Below are 20,782 nucleotides of genomic sequence, written 5' to 3'. Positions count from 1 at the left end.
GCATACGCTGCTGCAGAAAGAGCAACTTGTTGCTGCCCTGTGCTTGAAGGCATGGTCTCTCTGCCCGCTGGGAAGGATTCTTGGGTCCCCTTATCTCCCACCTCCAGGGGGAGATGGGCGGTGATAAAAATTTGATAGATAGATAGATAGATAGATAAATAGATAGATAAAGGAGGCCAAAAGCTAACAGCCAGCATGTCAGCATCAGTGGTTTTGCAAGCAGTTGAGGTTGTCAGCACCAGAAACAGGAAAATACAAGCACATTTTATTTATTTGCTGAAAGGGGAGGCACTCAATTATTGGCTTGGAAGTAAGCACTGATTGACTAACAGTTCTCTATCTTCAGCTGTTAGCCAGAAAGGGCAAACACTAAATGCTGGGCATTTCTTTATTCAATAGATGTCAACAGTATGCCTGTGTATGTTCTGAAAATGATTTGGAAAAGATGGTTCATGCAAGGGCAAGCAGAGCACCTCTCTATTACATATTAAAGTATCCTGCCTTTTTTTAATGCTTCTCTGCCAGCCACTTTTCAGGCTGGCATGGAGGCTCCCCAAAAGTCAGCTTTAATGAATAGTACAAAGGTGCTGCACTCATATTTGCAAAGTCTGAAGCACTTTTCCAGAGTCATTTTTGAAACCTGCACAGCCCTAATAAACAGGTCTGTGCTCATAGTATTCCAATGACCAAACAGATCTGAAACAATCAACATGGCATGGATCAAGTTCAGGTCCACTTAAAAATGGGATTCAGTAGTGCTGGGAAATGGAAGCACTTAATGCTGCTTTTGAATGGCTAAATTTATAATTCATCAAAGTAGATAAACACTGAAAATTGCCTGTATGCTTCACGGTGCTATAGGAGAACACAATCTCAGCTGGTGCAACTTCTCACAACACAGTGCGATGGAGGAAAGAAGGATCACAAAGTCTGCACTGGATGAAATAAGATCATCTACTTTAGTTTGATGTTAAAGAAAGTCCTGCTCTCCAATGTGTCTGATTTTGAATCCTATTATTAAAATCATCTGCTTTTGCTTCCAGTTTTCCAAGCTTGAATTTCCACTCTTGCTGCTCTTTTGCTTGTTTCAGGATATGACTCCAGATCACTAAGGAACAGGCAGTGCAGTCACTATCTTTATGTTGCTGAATAGGTGTGCTGAACAATGTACATAACAGCTTCCAGATGAGGCTCTATTTTGTAATCATCTTGCTTCATTTATGGAATTTGAAAGGAAGGCCCCTCCAGATATTACTGTCGCCTACTTCTACCCCTTCTGTTTTTTCCATGCTGCTTCTCTCTTTTGCCTGTCTATATGTAAAATCTACCTAGAAGAGAATGACAGAATACAGATAGACCTTGTTTAGTGACTGCCTTGTTTAATTACCATTTGCAGTTAAAGACCATGATGAAAAAGTAACTTTGCAATATTTTATGACCTTTGCAGGTCTGTAAAGCAAAGGAAAGCTGAAGTAAAATCATAAGCACAGTCATGGTTTCATTAGTGACTTCTTCGCTTAATGACTGAATTGCCAGTCCCAACTGTGGTCACTAAACGGGCACTACTTGTAGTTGCATAAATACATTTGGACTAGCAAATGTTAGGAGCAGCCCGTGTTTATTATTATGAATACAAGCAAATTGCTCCATATTGACTGAGAGGGACAAGTAGAAATCTCTCTGGTCACTCTCTTAGCCTACTATTTACTTCACCAGGGAAAATGAAAATTGAAGATCTCTTGCATCTGTGCTGCTCAGAGATAATCTTCTATAAAACCTTGGTAGGAGCCAAGGAGCACATATGTACTTGTGCAAAAGCAAAGTATTTCTCTGCACCATCCTTATCAAGCTGCTGTTCTCCTTACCTTGGGAAAGACTATCTTAGGTGCATTGGATCTGTTTTGCATGGAGGAGCTTCAACCAACCACTGGCATCTGCAGTCAAAAAATTAGAAAACAAGTGAAATAAAATGGCTTGACTGAGATCATGACAAACCACAAATCGGTCAAAGTGGACAGTATACTTGGCTAGGTTGGTAGACAGCCGCCTCCTCCATCTGGAGCCCAACTGGTTCTTCTGCTGCCAGCAAAGACAGTAACCAGTAACAACAGCAGCAACATAAAACTTCCTGTGTTCCCCCATGAGCTCCTGACCATTCATCCACTAGTGATACTCCTTAGAATCTAGACAGACAACTTGATTTCAGAGGATTTCCCCCCTCCCTTTTGTTTTCTTTAGGATGAAGCGAATGGAGAATAAGAAAGGTCCTTATTGTGGTAAAAAGCCACAGGAAACAGATGAGGGAGGGGGGTAAACTGCAGCAGGCAAAAAGCGCTCAAACACCACCACGCTTCCTTATTTTAGAGTGGAAATACAATCTGTGCGAGGATGTGCTTGCTGGAGCAAATGGCTTCCAGTCCTACCCCAGGGTTCAATTTTCTTACTGCTGGAGGTATTTTGCCTCTGCCATCCATTCTCCCTATCCCCATAATGATGGAAGCTGCTCCTTTCAGAGAGAAGCATTTCCTGGTGCTTTTAGATCACAGATATAAAATGTGCTCCTTAGCAAGGAGGGGGGTGAGGGATTGGAGGCTGCCCTTGTAGAGGATCTAAGCCTATGACTCAAATCAGCCTCTGAAGACGTCTTTGTCATCGTCTCTGTACGTTATTACTGGAACGGGCAGAGGCCGTGAATACTGTTATTTCTGAGCAAGAAGGGCTGGGGGGAAGGCCGAATGGGCTGCTCCCTCCCTTTTCATGCGCTTGCACATACCTTGCAACCATTTCAATGGCGCAGAATCAAGGTACGTTTGCACTACTCATTATGTGAAGAAGAAACTAAAGGTAAAGGGTAAAGGTTTCCCTTGACATTAAGTCCAGTCGTGTCCGACTCTAGGGGGCGGTGCTCATCTCCGTTTCAAAGCTGAAGAGCCGGTGTTTGTCTGTAGACACTTCCATGGTCATGTGGCCGGCATGACTACACAGAATGCCGTTACCTGCCCGCCGAAGCGGTGCCTATTAATCTACTCACATTTGCATGTTTTCAAACTGCTAGGTTGGCAGGAGCTGGGACTAACAGGAGCTCACCCCGTCACGCGGATTCGAACTGCCGACCTTCCAATCGGCAAACTCAGCAGCTCAGCGGTTTAACCCGCAGTGCCACCGCATCCCTTCTAGAAGAAACTACCTTACACTTATTCACACAGTGATTTATATCATCTGCCAAACAGCTTAACACGGAAATCTCTCTTCTGCTGAAAGACACCATCCTGTTCTTCAGATCACAATTAGGGTGGGATCAAGACTGACAGCAGTGTAATAAAATGAGCTCCACTGGAAGAGTCTGGCTTGCCTTGCCAAGCAGACTAAGCGGTTGAGCTCTCTGTATATTATAAATATTTCTTCATTAACACCTTGCTTGACAGGTAATAAGTATAATTCAACATACCAGAATGCAAAACCAAAAAATGAAAAAACAAAAATCAGAGCTCTGTAATCTGTGATCAACCACAGCTGCTTTCTCCAGCCTGGTAGAAAAACAAGCTTCCAGATTTGTTAAGACTTCTCTGAGAGCTGGGAATCAGGCGAACTGCAGCCCGATGCATCTGACCTATGTCAATGGGATTTGGAGCAAAGAAGCTGAAGCAGCCACCAAGGAATCTACAGCATATAGTTTATGTCTTGTTTATACTCCGGGTTGTAAAATGCGATTCATCCACACTGACCAAATGTTTTACTAATTACGATGATCATTTGACACCCCACCATAGCATCCACAGTAGACAGAATAGTACAGAGACCCTTCTGATTATTCCTGGCTATTTCCATCCTCCACCTTACTTTCTGAATTTGTACAAGCATGGCTCTCACATTTGTTCCTGGATTCAAAGTAGTTTCCCTGATCTCAGTGAATTTGCAATTTTTTTTAATGAATAGGGCCTCCCTCTAATAAATTCCTAGGAATTTCGACGACCATGCAAGAAGCTACATGATACTCAGAACATACATCCAAGGGGAGTAGATACAGGAGATGCTTCTTAAAGAAGAAATGGTAAGAAGAATGGCCGTGAACTCAGAAGAACTGGCACAGCTGGCAGAGCAAGTGCAAAACGTGCTTCTCTGGTTTGTGTTCCCACATGCAAGAATGGGAACCATTACGCAATCAAGTGACCGCTGCCTGAGTAATGCAAGAGTGGGTGTTCCTGCCTTCAGGCTAGAATGCAGATACCACACCAAGTGAAAAAGAAAGGAGACGGGGGAGCTACAGAACCACAAAGTTGTTGCTACTTAAGGAATCCACCTCACACCTATATTTCAACCCAATTCTTTTTGTTCTCCTTCCCGCCCCAGGCATGATGACAAAACCAGGTTTTTAAGTTTTTGTGGAAGTCCAGGAGCAATGGGGCCTGTCTCAACTCTGGGTGGAGAATGTTCCAAAGGGCAGGAGCTGGTGCAGAGAAGGCACACTTCTGTGACCCCACCAGATGGAACTCTCCAGCAGATGGGATCTGTAGCATGCCCTCTGCATGCCCGGGTGGGACAGGTCGATATAATGGGGATGAGACAGTCCCTCAGGTAGCCTGGCCCCATGCCATGTAGGGCTTTAAAGGTCATAACCAACATCTTGAATTGGACCCAGAAGCAAACTGGAACCCAGTGCAGCTTGTGCAGTAAAGGTGTTACACATGCCACCCTTGGGGCACCAAGAATTACCCGTGTGGCTGCATTCTGGACCAGCTGTAGCTTCCAGATACTCTTCAAGGGTAGTCCCATGTAGAGTGCATTACAGTAGTCTATGTGGGAGATAACCAGAGCATGAGTGACTGTTCAAAGGCCCTTTCATTCCAGAAAAGGGCATAACTGGCGCGCCATGGAGTTGTGCAAAGGCCCTCCTGGCCACGACTGCCACCCGCTCTTCGAGCAGGATTCGTGAGTCCAGGAGGACCCCCAAGTTATGCACCGGATCTGTCTGGGGCAGTGTGACCCCATCCAGAATTAAAGATGGTAATTTCCCAGAAACCGAGGAGCCATTAATCCACAGCCACTCCGTCTTACCAGGGTTCAGCCGAAGTCTGTTGTTCCCCATCCAGGCCCCCACAGCCCCCAGACACTCAGATGGTGGTCACAGCATCACTTACTTCACCCGGGGTAGAGATATATAATTGAGTATCATCAGCATATTGATGATACCTCATCCCGTGGTGACGGATGATCTCGCCCAGTAGTTTCACGTAGATGTTAAAAAGGAGCGGAGTGAGTACTGAGCCCTGCAGAAAGCCACAGAATAGGGGCCATGGGCTGGATCTCTCGCTCCCTATCAACACTGACTGGGACCAGTCCTGGAGGAAGGAGGCAAACCAGTGCAGGACCATGCTGCCCACCCCCAACTCCCTGAGACAGTCCAGAAAGAAAAATATAATATAAATTATATTTTATTATAAAATAAATGAAAAATATTCCTAAGGAATATGCAGTGGAGGTGAAGAATTGATTTAAGGGACTGGACTTAGTAGATAGGGTCCCGGAGGAACTATGGACAGAAGTTCGCAACATTGTTCAAGAGGCGGCAACAAAATACATCCCAAAGAAAGAGAAAACCAAGAAGGCAAAATGGATGTCTGCTGAGACACTAGAAGTAGCCCAAGAAAGAAGGAAAGCAAAAGGCAACAGTGATAGGGGGAGATATGCCCAATTAAATGCAAAATTCCAGAGGTTAGCCAGAAGAGACAAGGAATTATTTTTAAACAAGCAATGCGTGGAAGTGGAAGAAAACAATAGAATAGGAAGGACAAGAGACCTCTTCCAGAAAATTAGAAACATTGGAGGTAAATTCCAGGCCAAAATGGGTATGATCAAAAACAAAGATGGCAAGGACCTAACAGAAGAAGAGATCAAGAAAAGGTGGCAAGAATATACAGAAGACCTGTATAGGAAGGATAACAATATTGGGGATAGCTTTGACGGTGTGGTCAGTGAGTTAGAGCCAGACATCTGAAAAGTGAGGTTGAATGGGCCTTGAGAAGCATTGCTAATAACAAGGCAGCAGGAGACGACGGCATCCCAGCTGAACCGTTCAAAATCTTGCAAGATGATGCAGTCAAGGTAATGCATGCTATATGCCAGCAAATTTGGAAAACACAAGAATGGCCATCAGACTGGAAAAAATCAACTTATATCCCTGTACCAAAAAAGGGAAACACTAAAGAATGTTCAAATTATCGAACAGTGGCACTCATTTCACATGCCAGTAAGGTAATGCTCAAGATCCTGCAAGGTAGACTTCAGCAGTTCATGGAGCAAGAATTGCCTGATGTACAAGCTGGGTTTAGAAAAGGCAGAGGAACTAGGGACCAAATTGCCAATATCCGCTGGATAATGGAAAGAGCCAGGGAGTTTCAGAAAAACATCTATTTCTGTTTTATTGACTATTCTAAAGCCTTTGACTATGTGGACCATAATAAATTGTGGCAAGTTCTTAGCGGTATGGGGATACCAAGTCATCTTGTATGCCTCCTGAAGAATCTGTATAACAACCAAGTAGCAACAGTAAGAACAGACCACGGAACAACAGACTGGTTTAAGATTGGGAAAGGAGTACGGCAGGGCTGTATACTCTCACCCTACCTATTCAACTTGTACGCAGAACACATCATGCGACATGCTGGGCTGGAAGAATCCAAGGCTGGAGTTAAAATCTCTGGAAGAAACATTAACAATCTCAGATATGCAGATGATACCACTTTGATGGCTGAAAGTGAAGAGGAACTGAGGAGCCTTATGATGAAGGTGAAAGAAGAAAGTGCAAAAGCTGGCTTGCAGCTAAACCTCAAAAAAACCAAGATTATGGCAACCAGCTTGATTGATAACTGGCACATAGAGGGAGAAAATGTAGAAGCAGTGAAAGACTTTGTATTTCTAGGTGCGAAGATTACTGCAGATGCTGACCGCAGTCAGGAAATCAGAAGATGCTTAATCCTTCGGAGAAGAGCAATGACAAATCTCAATAAAATAGTCAAGAGCAGAGACATCACACTGACAACAAAGGTCCGCATAGTTAAAGCAATGGTGTTCCCCGTAGTAACATATGGCTGCGAGAGCTGGACCATAAGGAAGGCTGAGAGAAGGAAGATCGATGCTTTGGAACTGTGGTGTTGGAGGAAAATTCTGAGAGTGCCTTGGACTGCAAGAAGATCAAACCAGTCCATCCTCCAGGAAATAAAGCCAGACTGCTCACTTGAGGGAATGATATTAAAGGCAAAACTGAAATGCTCTGGCCACATAATGAGAAGACAGTACACCCTGGAGAAGATGCTGATGCTAGGGAGAGTGGAAAGCAAAAGGAAGAGGGGCTGACCAAGGGCAAGGTGGATGGATGATATTCTAGAGGTGATGGACTCGTCCCTGGGGGAGCTGGGGGCGTTGACGGCCAACAGGAAGCTCTGGCGTGGGCTGGTCCATGAAGTCATGAAGAGTCGGAAGCGACTAAACGAATAAACAAACAAATGAAAAATAAAAAAATTATTATAAATTAAATAATTATTTTGATATTGAAGGATCTAGACTAAATTGCACTTACAACACAGGGTAGGCTGCATAAGTAAAGTGACAGATTGTCCATTGCTTCTAAAATCCATCAGATGCCGCTGGCATTCAGGATGAGTATGTGAAGGAGCGGGAGATTAGCTTATCACTTTTCACACACACAATCCCTTACATTTTTCAATCTCCTTGGTTCCAGCATGGAGTCAGTTGTGCCGGCTCTACATAGGCTGAGGAGCTGGGGAGCAGGAAGCCCCTCTGACAACAGAAACTGCTTTCTACCCAGTTGATCCTGTTCCTAAAACAGCCAATCTGAGGCCTACCACTGGCTGTGATACCGTTACACTGATTAAGTTCTCCATGGGTTTGACTCAGCCTCCCAGGCAGACAGAGTCATCTGCAGGTTATGCTCCTGACAGGGACTAGCCTTTGCCCTATCCTGCCTCTCCATGAAGTGTGTCTGCAGAGCTGGACTTACCTATCTCCACGTGAAGCAACGGGATTTAAGTCATGACCCCAATGGTGTCCAAGTTCAACAAACTTAATCTGGGCTCAATCCAATGACAATTTTTATTGAGCGGCATGTTATCTTGTACTTCATTTGGAGATTTTGGAAATATTCAGATGCATTCATTAATTCATGAAGCTGCAAGAAGGATTATGATTCAGTCAATATTTTGTAACAGTTGACAGTTTAGGATAATTTCCTAAATCACAACCCTGTGATACTAGACATGCTTGCAATTCATCTGTCTGGTTCCCTACCACTGCTTAACAAGGTTTGAGAAAAAAGTGGCTCACAATCCCACGAAGGAGATCTGCTCATCAGTGCAATCCAGCCTTCTGGATTAATTTAAAGCTGCAATCCCACATATCCACACTTCCTACCGAATGAACTGCAGGGCACTACAGAGGCCGAACATCTGAGCAAAATGTGTTTATGATTAAAGGGCAGGTAGGCTGAGAGAAATGTTTTTGGGGTGAGAGGGAAGAGAGGTAGGAATAAAAAAAAAAAAGGAAGTGGCCTGAATAATACAAAAAGCTGATTAGAGTGGTCCAAGTCATATCCTGTGAAGACAAGGGAGGGACATATCTTTTTTTTTTTTAATCTGCTACTTCTTCCTTCCTTCCAGCATGTTCCTGCCTTCTTTAATATTGAAATGTTTAAAGTATGCAGAATGTGCTTAGCCTTGCCAAAATAGAAAGCCAGGCAGGCAGATATTCCCCATTCTGCCACCTTCACCTTTACCCTGTAACAATTCTTACGTATCACAAAACTAGTGCCAGTTGACCCTATATGGAGATATCCAAGAACCAATAATCAGAAGAGCAAAATAAGCAGAACCAAACTAAGAGTTGATTGGGTGGTGGAAGGTGTGAGACTGAGATTGCTCACAATTTAATCACTGTGTGTTGGTTGTTGGCTATGGCACAGACAGGCAGCTAACCAAGCTGGCTGATTTTTCTCAACAGACTGACCTAGCTTGGGTATTGCAACAAGTCCATTGTAACTAGCTAAGCAAATTGCTACAGACAGGGCCACAAATCAGCCTCCACTTCTCCTTTCTCTCCTTTTTTTCCTGACCAACTTCCTACGGCTTGAAAACTTGGGAGTGATTTTGTAAACCTAATGGAAGTATTGCCAACATGCATTTTCCTTTTCTGAAGCTATTGCACATCGAAATGTTTCTCACCAGTTCTTCAGAATATGCAGTTTCACAGACTTTCCTTTTGCTATACCTCCCTTTCCTTGTTCAAAATCCACTATAAATGGTGATTACAGTATCTGGGCGTTGGCTTTTTTTTTTTTTTTGCACAGGGATTGTGGGAAATTGTATGTTACCATCAGCTGAACTGCCAAACAAAGGTTTCAGTAATAGGTGATTCATTCTCACTTTCTCCTTCGTCACAGACATTATTAATTTATATTTATGGATTACATGCTTTCCTTCTGTAACTCTCAAACTGGTAGGAAACTTATATGGCTCTTTAAAATCAAGGAATATGGAAATAACTATTTCCTCTGCAAACAGATTCCACTAACAAATTTCCCACCTATGAACCTGTCATCTTCAGCCATCTCATACAAAAACATCTGTAATTTCCTACATAAAGTGGTCTGCCTGTTACAGGGTCACAAAATTATGGCCTGTAGGATAAAATATGGCCTCAAGGATAACTAATGACTCTTGAACTAAAGGCATACTGTTTTCTGAAATGGATCCAATACCAATTACTAATTATACCAAGTCCAGTATCAGGCAAGATTTCTCAGAAGTAAGGCAGCTGTGTATGATGCAGGTTTATTTCCTAAACTAGGACCTCAGCCTTAAAATTATTTTTATATTTTGCACACTATGTAAAGGATCTGTACTTGGCTGTCTCAGCTTGTGCTTAGCTGGAAGTTGACTCTCTTAAGCCCATATTTCCATATTTTAACAGAATAGCGATACTTCCGAGTAAAACAGAATCCTTCTCTTCCTGGGTAAGCTAAAACGGCACAGCAGCGACCGGGGCAGCGGAAGAGAGACCACGTTATTCCAGGGCCCGGCTGACTCTTGTCCTAAGAATGCACTGCCTCCACCCTCCCTACCAGCGATCAAGAATCAAAGTCCAATGGTCCACCAACAGAAACGATTTCGCCTTGCCCGCTGCCCTTCGGCGGGAGGGGCAGTAGGTGTGCAACTTCCCCGAGCACGAAAGGGCGGATCTCCGAGACAGCGGCCAACCATCTCCAAATATAGGCATAGAAAGGCTGCTTTATTTTCCCTCCCCGCGCGCCGTGTCACCTGGGCGCCCCAGCACCACTTCGTTGCAATCCACACCCACAGGGTTTCCATGCACTGCTCCCTCTCAGCCCCGCTCTGCCCGAAACGAATGACGCGAACGCCTCGCCGAGGGAGGGGGAGGCGGCCTGGACTGACGACCAGATTCCGAAAGCTTCGCTTTGGGCGAGGGGTGGCTGCGTAGCGAGCGAGGGGGCGGGGGGAGCGTTCATTCATTTCAATCACAGGAAGCGAAAGGCGTTCTTTGCCCCGGCCCTAGGCCCGCGGGCCGTTTCACCGCCTAGGGTTAACGGTAGGGGAAGAATGCTCTTAATCGAGAAATACGGTCTTCGAGGCACGTGCTAATAACTTCCTTTTCTTACGGATCAAGGCCCAAAACTGATACCGGAGGAGAAGGGGGACTTTCAAACTAACTCGAGCCTTTTGAAAACTGCCGAGATTAGGATGGAAAAGAAGGGTAAACGGGGAAAACTCATGCCAAGGTGGACGACGTTGAATAAAATGAAGCGCTGATCAGAAATTAACGGGGAATCCAGCTGGTTGCAACTCGGGTAACAGCTAGATATCCGCATTAAAGCGCCCCTGAAATGTTTTCAGTGTTTCAAAGAAACTCACATCCTGGTAGCGAGCGGCGCCTCGCCCTTCCGTGCGTCATGTGCTAAAGGCAGGAAAGTCGCCCCATCCTCGTCAGCATATCTGCGCTGCGCCCAGATTTTCCATCAAACCCAGCCCCCCGCATCGAGCGCTCTCCGCTGCTCACCTCTCCTCCCCCTGCCTCCATTTCGGTGACGTGACGGAGGTATATGCCTTTCGTTATTGAGAGACCCCGGGCTGCAAATGTCGCTTCCAAGGTTTGCCGGTCTTGGCTACTGAGCCAATCGCTTTCTCTCTCCCACCCTGCCCCGCATTCCTGTGCTGTCTATAAAACCAGCAGCGTCTTCTCAAAAGCAGCCAACATCTGCGGAGCAGCGATGCCCAGCAAGCACAGCACAAACTAGCATGGACCCCGCCGGAGATGATGCTGTACAGAGACGCAGGGGCCTCGCCGGCCCCGCTTCTGCTCTCATGCCTATTGTAGCCTAGCAGCGCATGTTTGTTGCTGCTGTCTTTGCCAGCGATGGTTGGGAGGGCCAGGAACTGGCTAAACGGCAACCAGCGACGACACACGCGCGCGCGCCCCGATTCCTTTTGGGTGGGGCACCTCTACACTGGCGTACCGACAGGGCAAACGGGAACAGTTTCTCTCTCTGCTGTCCGCAGCTCTGGGAGACTCAGCAGCAGCAGCGATCTGTCTCAGGAGTGCAATCTTGGCTGCTCCAGAGGAAACACACCCTCTCTTTCAGCACAAAAGAATCTGAGAGGAATGCAAATGACTGGAAGGGAAGCCTTATGCTTTCCAGAGGGCTGCTGCAGGAAATAACCGGGGCTTCCGCTCTCCAGCTTGAAGCCCCTTAACTGCAATGTGCCTCGCTTATTACTTGGAGGCGCTTTGAGGGCTGCGTCCAGATCTTTCCCTGCATAGCTGCAGGCCAGGGACGGTTCAAAGGTGTGTTCTAACAAGCAAATGCGTACTAGTTTTTTTTTTGCCTTCCTATAGTTGTACGAGGATTTTATTGTAAACCATCCAGAGTCGCTCTTTGAGTGAGATGGCTGCGACGAAAATGTATATATGTATGTATGTAAAATTTTGATAGAGGAGGTACGGAAAAAAGACATTCTCGACCCACTTTGGAGCAGAAGTACCATATTGGATCTGTGAATAATAACTACTTGAGTTTAAGTGGCCCGAAAATAGTAAATTAAAAATAAACATGCCAACAATCAGGTGGCTGATCATCTGAACTTAGCTCACAGAGGTATAGTGCTATGCACAAACGTAAGTTCTATGGTCTCTTTCAAAACTTGTAATTTTTGACCTCTGAAGATACTCCCATAAATGTGATAGAAAATGCCAGCAGAAGCAGAAGGAACACCACCTGTGCAAGTGGAAATGTTGGAGATTCTTAGAATTCAGAGAACCTTTTCCCTCTCCCCTTTAAAAACATTTAACTATCCAAGTCCTTACAACAGTTCTAATTTGAACAATTCAAATGCTAATAAAAAGGAATGCGTTAAGGAGTAAGTAGAAATGACCGAATGAACCAGGGATGAGTGGTATTATTGCTTCCATTTTAGCATTCTCTCCAGGGCTACTGGAATTATTGATATTTCCTGGGTTATAGATAAACCCATATAAGGAAAGTAAACCTAAATATAAACATGCCTACTGGGTGGAGCCAAGCTGCTTTACCACTGATGGACAATAATGGGGATTCTCCACCCCATCTTTTCATAAATTTTTGTCTGTGATTCTTTGGAATCTTAAACTCTTTTAACATTTTGAAATCTTATGAATATATATTAGCAGTTGAGCAACAGAAACCAACAAAATTATTTCCTCCTTAGATGAATCTGATTTCTATTGATTCAATGACTAGTTTAGATTGCAAGGTTGGGGGGGGTTGGTAACTCAGCTATCACTTGAATTGGCAGACCTTCCCAATTTAGGAACATGAAGTAGGTTATGCTTTTATGGGAAGGAAAAGCTTAGTCATCTGCTTATAGGTGAGGTCTGGTTATTTTTCTAGGTGTGTACATAGAACAGGGATGGGCAGAGACTACTGGTTTTACCTATGTTTAGGAGGTTACTTTTGCAAACAACACTGCAGCTTATGCGGGTTAAAAAGGAAGCATTTTGTCTCCAGTCTATTATGGCTGATTCTCAACAGCTAAGTCGTGTGGGTGAAAAAACAAATAATGATTAGAATTTTTCTAATAGTGACTCCCTCCCACCCCACACTTACATTTTCTTTCAGAGATGAAACAATGAAGGTGAAGCAGGATGCATTTCTAATGCTCTGATAGTATTAGGCAGAACTCAGCAGAGCAGCTATTTATAGGGCAAAATGTGTTGATACTGTGCAAAATCTAAAGGGGAAGTTATAGCCAAGGGAACATCAATGCTTTTCTTTGGCAGACTCTCAGCTCACTGTTATGTCATGTAAATATGTATAGGATCACAAGAACCTTTTGTTCATTATGAATGAGATTGTGTCTTCTAAGCCTGCCTTGAATTTGCTCTATCAATATATTAAAATAATTAAGTGTGCGTCCTGTAAGGTAGATCCAAAGACACTGGAACATTTTGGTTTGAATTTCAATAGTAAATTCTGTAGTAACACCTAGAGCCTCATTTACTTGGATCCCTTAGAAACAAAGGTGAAAACCTTTTATGCTTCATATTTTTCTAGCTCGTGCAGTGTTATGAACCAAAGTTTGCTTATTTTTTTTCTTTCATACATATATTTATTCACTGCTTCTCATACAATCATTATCTTGAAGCAGTTTATAGTAAGTAAAATAAAACAATAAAAACAGCATGTTAAAAATCATTTAAATGGTTTGGGGAAAAGGAAAACAAAACAAACATTCCTCCAACATTCATATAGTGAAGGCCTAGGTAAAGAGATAGGACTTCAACAGGTACCTAAGAGATGTAATGCTAGGCACCTCATACATTTGAGGGGAGAAAGCATTCCAGAATGCAGGCAACACCATAGGGAAGACCCCCCCCTGCCATAGGCAACTGCAGAATGGTGCACTGCCAATCTATGCACATAGCAGGACCTCCCCTGCTCTTAAAAAACTTAATTAAAACACTGGCCTTCTTGGCATATAGTATAAACCAGGATTCTTGGGCAAAATATTCTCTATATCCAATTTACAGGACTAAACTCTCAAATGTTGGACACCTACAACTGGTTTGCTGCACAACCTTTTCTCATTTTTTTCACCACCTGGCAGATACAAAGCTTCCTATTTCATATGTTTTGCTTTATTAGGGTCTGTTCAGTGTGTTTTGTTGTGAATCATTTCTTTTGACTGGAGAAAATAAGGATATCTCTGGCATCTTTGTGTTCCTTGAACATTAACTCTCCTATATGTCCTTGAGGTTCATTAAAACATTCTGAATATTAGTGCATCAGACTGGTTTCTGCTTGAATAGAGAAAACATTACAGTGCTGTGACTATAGGGACAAGAATTTTGCTGCCCTCATTCATCTAAGTCATCTACTAAGGCAGTCTTCCCCAACTTGATGATCAAAGTTTATTGAGTTACAGCTCCCATCATCGCCAGATAGCATAGTGTCTTGACTACATTAGTGAAGGATCATGGGAGTTATAAATAATCCAGTACAAATGGAGAGCCCCAAATTGGGGGAAACTGTGCAAAATGGGACATTCACTACTGTGAATCCAATGTGTGAAGTGTTGAACCACAGTCAAATCTGGCAATGTGTGGGCCAAGGAGGCCATTTCAACCAAATGAAGCAGCAGCTCTTTTAACACAGGATGATTTGGCCATGAGAAAGGTGGCACTGTATTTGGAAAAAGACAAAGGTCTTGTCCTTGGTGGTGGTGAAACAGATGCAGTCAGTTATCTTTGGCATCTGGAATACTTAATACAGCATATAGTAATTTTCCTACTAATAGTTCCTTGGCTACATTAAAAAACTCCCTGCTTCGGGTTTCAGGTGTGCTGAACTGCTTTGCTGAACCCAAGGTACAAAATTAACTGTCACATGAGTAGTTTTGCTCCATTATAGCAGAGTACCATAACCCAAAAGCAATCACGCCAAATTAAGATTCACGTGTGATCTTGGTACCCCAGTAGGTATCCTGCACTTGTGGGGGGCGTTCTCTGCTGGCACTGTAGTTCCATCATTGTGTAGCCAGTAGTCAGGCCACAGGAGGCCTTAGGGCCCCAAATGCAATCATGTAGCTAGGGGGTTGGCAAACTGGTACCCTCCAGGCGTTTTACACTCCCATCACCTCCAGAAAACAGGGACACAGCAAGGGATTGTAGGATATCAAGTTGGAAACATCTGGGGGCACCACCCTGAAGTACTGGAATGCTTCGACCTCCGGGTACCCCAATATACCCCCTACGACCTCTGGTATGATTCGGTGATTCCTGAATGTCCGTTTCCATCCTGGGCACAGAGCTGTAATCGTCTACCTGGGCCGCCCCGGCCTCCGACTCCTTCGGCGCCGCCCTCCTCACCTGCTAATGGAGTCGAACAAGGGGCTGCGGCGAAGGGGTCTTCTGCAAAGGGAGCGCCCCTCCCCCTCTCGCGGCTCATCCAGATTCCGGGGTTCGAAGAGGCGTCGCCAAGCCACCTTCGTCTACCCCACGTGGCCCAGGCCCCATCAGCCAATGGGAGCTCGCACTTCTGAAAGATCTCCATATATGGCGATGTTCTCAGCCGGAGAGAGGGGGCCGGCTCCCCCTGGGTATAAAAGGGGCGGGGCTGGCGTTGGGACGGTCTCACTCAGCCGGCGGCAGCGGATCTAGCAGCATTGGCTCCTTTTTTTCCCTTCTGAAAATTCCTGCCGCTTAACAGGTAGGTGCGATATCTGGCTGCCTTCACCGGGGCCTTCGGCTTTTGCCTTGCGTCTTCCTTACTTAATCGTTGAGTAGGGGAGCGCGCAATTTGTTATTCAAATTTCCTCGATAACTGTTCAGTTTCCATAGCTGAGGGTCGTTAAAGGCTCTTTGCGCCCTGGTTTCCTGAGGTGGGAGAGGGGCAAACGTTCTTAGGGGGCTCGGCGCGAGCGACCGGCTCGTGGGCGTAACGGCTTCTTGAATGGGGCGAGCTGGAGGGGGCGGGGTTGTTTGCCTGGTAACAGCCGCTCAGATGTGGTTGGCTGGCTTCGCTCGTTGACGTAATCGGGCGGGAAAGTGAGGGGGAATCCGTTTCTATGAAGAACAGCGTCAGAGGGAGAGGCGCGATAGCTAATGTTTCGAGGGAGGATGGATTTTGAGGGAAGATGTCTGGAAAATTAGGCGTTTTCAGGCGGGAGATCAAAGAATAGTAGTGGTAGGTGGTTAGGGAAGGTGGAGTGAGGGTTTATATGGCGTTTATGAAGAAGCTGGGTGCATTGTATCCGTAGCCAGCGTTATAATGTGCAACCTGGGCTGGTACAGTTCTATATTAATCTCTATACCTGTAAGTACCACTGCATGACCGTTGATTTAGCAGAAGGTTTGACAACGCAATTTTATGGTCTTGGTTAAATTGTTCTGGTGTAAGATCAGAATTGGCTTCCTGGAAGCCATGTAGTTACCTAATGTGCTTGTCTTTCAAACAGGATGCCCTGATGGGAATATTTCCTGCAATGTTAAGCATGGGTGTATGGTGTAGTGGAAGCTTTTCACAGTGTGAATACCACTGAATTTGGTTAGGGCAGACAGGGTAGCCTTTTGTGTGGAAGGAGAAAAGATATCCAGGGTAGGTACTAGAATGTGTTGGTAGTAGTATTTAATTAGGAGCTTTGGCAGAGGTTCTGTCATGATAGTTAAGCAACAGTTCTCTGCCTGCTTGGAAGTAATTCTTAATACGATACTAATAGATTAAGCATATCAGACTGCTTGGTTTTGGTGACAGATCTCAGAATTGGAAATCACTTAGGACTCTGCTGATTCTGCAGTGCAAGCTGAATCAAGTAGGCTAAAGTGTAAGCCATGGTGAAAATCATAGTGAAGTGGGTGGGGTTCTCATACAAAAAGGTTTTCAGAGCAGCCTCTAGTGGTAAAAAGCTGTAGCATCAGATAAGCACTAATTGCTGGTGTAAAATTAATGCTGTAGCAACAAAACAAATCACTGTTGCTAAATAGTTTTTTTAATTGAAAGCAGATCTGCAAAATGGAAGAAGAAATTGCAGCACTTGTCATTGACAATGGTTCCGGTATGTGCAAAGCAGGCTTCGCTGGAGATGATGCTCCTCGTGCTGTGTTTCCCTCAATTGTTGGGCGCCCACGCCACCAGGTAAGTTACCAAATAACAAAATTAAGTGTGTGGAAAGATGAAGCTGCTTTTTCTTTATAATGTGCTAATTTCTCTCTCCTTTCAGGGTGTCATGGTTGGTATGGGACAGAAAGACAGTTATGTGGGGGATGAGGCCCAAAGCAAGAGAGGTATCCTGACCCTGAAGTATCCCATTGAACATGGGATTGTCACCAACTGGGATGATATGGAGAAGATTTGGCATCATACTTTCTACAATGAGCTTCGTGTTGCCCCTGAAGAACATCCAGTACTGCTTACAGAAGCTCCTTTGAATCCCAAGGCCAACAGAGAGAAGATGACACAGGTAGAACATTGGTGCATCTGTTGCATCTATGATTTCCATCCATTTCCATAATTTCTTTTGGGTTACAACTTCTCTTTTTTATTATTTTCAGGGTTCTGTACTCTCCTGGCATTTCCTTCCTTCAAGTCTCTCAGGTTTCAGTTGTATTTCTGCTTGCTTTCTTTTGGTTTCTCCTCACATCAAATACTTTGCATGTTAGCATGGCTGTGCACTAGTGTGTAAATTTGTTCATTATTTAATAATTGTTTCCTTTTGTTTTAGATTATGTTTGAGACATTCAACACTCCAGCCATGTATGTGGCCATCCAGGCTGTGTTGTCCCTGTATGCTTCTGGTCGTACCACTGGTATTGTAATGGACTCTGGTGATGGTGTCACACACACTGTGCCCATCTATGAGGGCTATGCTCTTCCTCATGCCATCTTGCGACTTGATCTGGCTGGCCGTGACCTCACAGACTACCTCATGAAGATTCTGACAGAGAGAGGCTACAGCTTCACCACCACAGCTGAAAGGGAAATTGTCCGCGACATAAAAGAGAAGTTATGCTATGTTGCCTTGGACTTCGAGCAGGAGATGGCTACTGCTGCTTCCTCTTCCTCCTTGGAAAAGAGCTATGAATTGCCTGATGGTCAGGTGATTACAATTGGAAATGAGAGGTTTAGGTGTCCTGAAGCCCTTTTCCAGCCTTCATTCCTAGGTAAGGATTTTGAGATAATAGAAACACTCTCCAAAGAAATGTGTGGCTGGTGGTTCTTGTGTAATGAATAAATTGGTATGATTGAGTTAGAAGTAGCATATAGTATAATCGTGTTTTTCTTCTAGGTATGGAGTCCTGTGGCATTCATGAGACCACTTTCAACTCTATCATGAAGTGTGATGTAGATATCAGAAAGGACCTATATGCCAACACAGTATTGTCTGGTGGTACCACAATGTATCCTGGAATTGCAGACAGAATGCAGAAGGAGATCACAGCACTGGCTCCCAGCACAATGAAGATCAAGGTGAGGGTAACTTGCATCATAAGGGCGAGTTCTTGCTCATATTTTTCTCCTTTCTAAAACTTCAGAGCTGTTTAAGGCAAATTATTTACATATATGTCAATACTCCCTTAACTACTTTGCCTTCTCTTTCAGATTATTGCTCCTCCTGAGCGCAAATACTCTGTCTGGATTGGTGGATCCATTCTTGCATCTCTCTCTACCTTCCAGCAGATGTGGATCAGCAAGCAAGAATATGATGAGTCTGGCCCATCTATTGTCCACCGTAAATGCTTCTAAAAGGACTATGGCAAACGCGCAGTATTTGCTGCATAAGTTTTTTCACCAGTATAAATTTGCCTGGGCAAATATATACACCTCATGCTAGCCTCATGAAACTGGAATAAGCCTTCTCTTCAAAACATTTTGTCATTGGGAAGTCTGCCTCCAATAACCTTGTGAGGATAGCTTCCTGTTGCTAAGACCCTGAACTAAAGTTCCCTTTGTACATAGCAGTTTAACTACCCTATACACATCTGGCCTAGGACACAGTACAGGTAGTGTTGATAAACACAAAGGTTTAACTGCCTTGGGATGATAGTCTCAGTGTACCCAGCTATATTATAATGGAGTCTGAGCCTAGATCTGTACAGGGTAGCAAAAGACCAGACTTCGCTACACAAAGCGCTAAGAATTCCAGGTCCTTATTATCGAGGCTGGCAAAAGCTTGTGAAAAGGATGGCCGTTTTTGTCTTGCCACTGTTCTTAGCAGGATTGGAAATGTATTGTGTCCAAGCCTTACGAACCTGTTTTACTTTCCTTGCCCACCCATGTCCCAGCAAGACATCACTGGGCAAAACATTGTTCAACTTGAGTTGCTCCAATGTTGGCATTGACACCTGTAAATTTAATCATCAGGTTTAATTTATGTAAGATTTTTGTACGTTGCCTTAATGTTGTCATATGACAGTAGAAAACCAAAATTTGTAAGTCATCCTAAAGTTGAGAATTGTAATGCCCAACACTTCATTGTGAAAGGAAAATAAAAGCGCTGCAGTAAATGAAACAAAACCTATGTTGTCTAGGGGACATCATTTACCATAATGCCTGTTTAGTTTTCATTCAACTTAATTTGATCATACACTAGGCCTTAATTTGGTACGTCTTAACACTGACAAAATTGATACCAGTGTACCCATCACTGCTGCAACTAAGTCTTCCATCTTTCCTGCCACCTTTTCCAGCATTACTTGACAAGGAAGCTAAATCTTTGGATAATGTATCTGAAGTGTAATAGCATTTGGAGTACCTGAAACAGGGAAGATAGCAAAGATAAGATGGGGTGTTTCCTCATAAGGTGCTATCCCCTAAGCATATTAGAAGAAGCATTCTTTACTACTGAGTCCTGCAAAACAGCATTTCTAAAAATTCATTGAAACTTGAGTAAAAAGATTGCTTTTCATAATCTAGGCCATGGTTGATGGATCCTACAATAGGGTTCTTCATAAACTTCAACTTCTTGCATCATTAAAGTTTCCTTTGATTATCTGCAATATCTATGCCCTTTAGGTGTTAAAATTGGTGAAGTGTGTTTCCATAAAAAGTTGGGATTCCTTGAAACAAAAAATGAGTAACAGTTACATGCTATTGAATTTGTTCTGGAACAAAGAAATTGGTAACAGGCTACCAGAAGATAGATGCCCCTGTAGTTCCACTAACTACAGCTTTCTCAGATGATTAGTTCCATGCTTCTAATAGTACATTTTCCAGAGGCCCAAAACATCTTAAATGAGTTCTTGGTACTCTCTCAGACTAGTTTTCCTCATTGCCAGACTAGGCAACATCTTCAGTGTGATAACTGAATTAGGGTAACCAATGATCCTTATTCTAAACAATGGATGTTTGTATGGGATCTTAATACCTAAACTAAATAGTTGTACAAAAGCTTTACTGGAGTAAGTGCCAGGTGCTACCATTGTCTTTTAACAAAGCCTTTTTGTCTTGTTAAATAGGTGTGTTAATCACACACGGAAGAATAATTGAAAGCTTTCTTTTGAATTGCATAACGTACTTGACAAGCCAACTCTGTTGGATTTCGTAGATCCACAAAGATCTAAAGCTAAATTTACATTATAGGATATGATGTAATATTTCCAGTTTTGAGAAAACAGCTCCATATGAATCCGGAGAAGTGTATTTTCAAAGGAAATTTTTTTTGTTCAAGCATGAGATAGACTGCACAAAATAATACTGTAGCATTGTTAGCTAAAAACTGAAGTG

The 20,782-nt window shown here is 43.8% G+C and overlaps 1 protein-coding gene across 3 annotated transcripts in view; it reads left to right on the top strand.

The window, feature by feature from the left end:
* The window catches only part of ACTG1 (actin gamma 1), a 234,712-nt gene extending 215,139 nt beyond the window's left edge, over positions 1-19,573 (top strand). Inside the window, exons 1-6 of one of the 3 annotated variants that reach the window (XM_063293416.1) lie at positions 15,643-15,769; positions 17,063-17,194; positions 17,280-17,519; positions 17,781-18,219; positions 18,345-18,526; positions 18,659-19,573. In XM_063293416.1, coding sequence (XP_063149486.1) covers positions 17,072-17,194; positions 17,280-17,519; positions 17,781-18,219; positions 18,345-18,526; positions 18,659-18,802 — 1,128 coding nt within the window. In that variant the 5' untranslated portion in view covers positions 15,643-15,769; positions 17,063-17,071 and the 3' untranslated portion in view covers positions 18,803-19,573. Of the gene's footprint in view, positions 1-15,642; positions 15,770-17,059; positions 17,195-17,279; positions 17,520-17,780; positions 18,220-18,344; positions 18,527-18,658 lie in introns of those variants that run through there. The other 2 variants (XM_063293417.1, XM_063293418.1) reach the window with 2 other exon arrangements.
* The last annotated feature ends 1,209 nt before the right edge of the window (positions 19,574-20,782 follow it).

This window comes from Candoia aspera, chromosome 2, assembly GCF_035149785.1.
Source record: "Candoia aspera isolate rCanAsp1 chromosome 2, rCanAsp1.hap2, whole genome shotgun sequence".
In the NCBI taxonomy this organism is placed as follows: domain Eukaryota; kingdom Metazoa; phylum Chordata; class Lepidosauria; order Squamata; family Boidae; genus Candoia; species Candoia aspera.
This window is presented reverse-complemented; position numbering and strand designations above follow the sequence as displayed.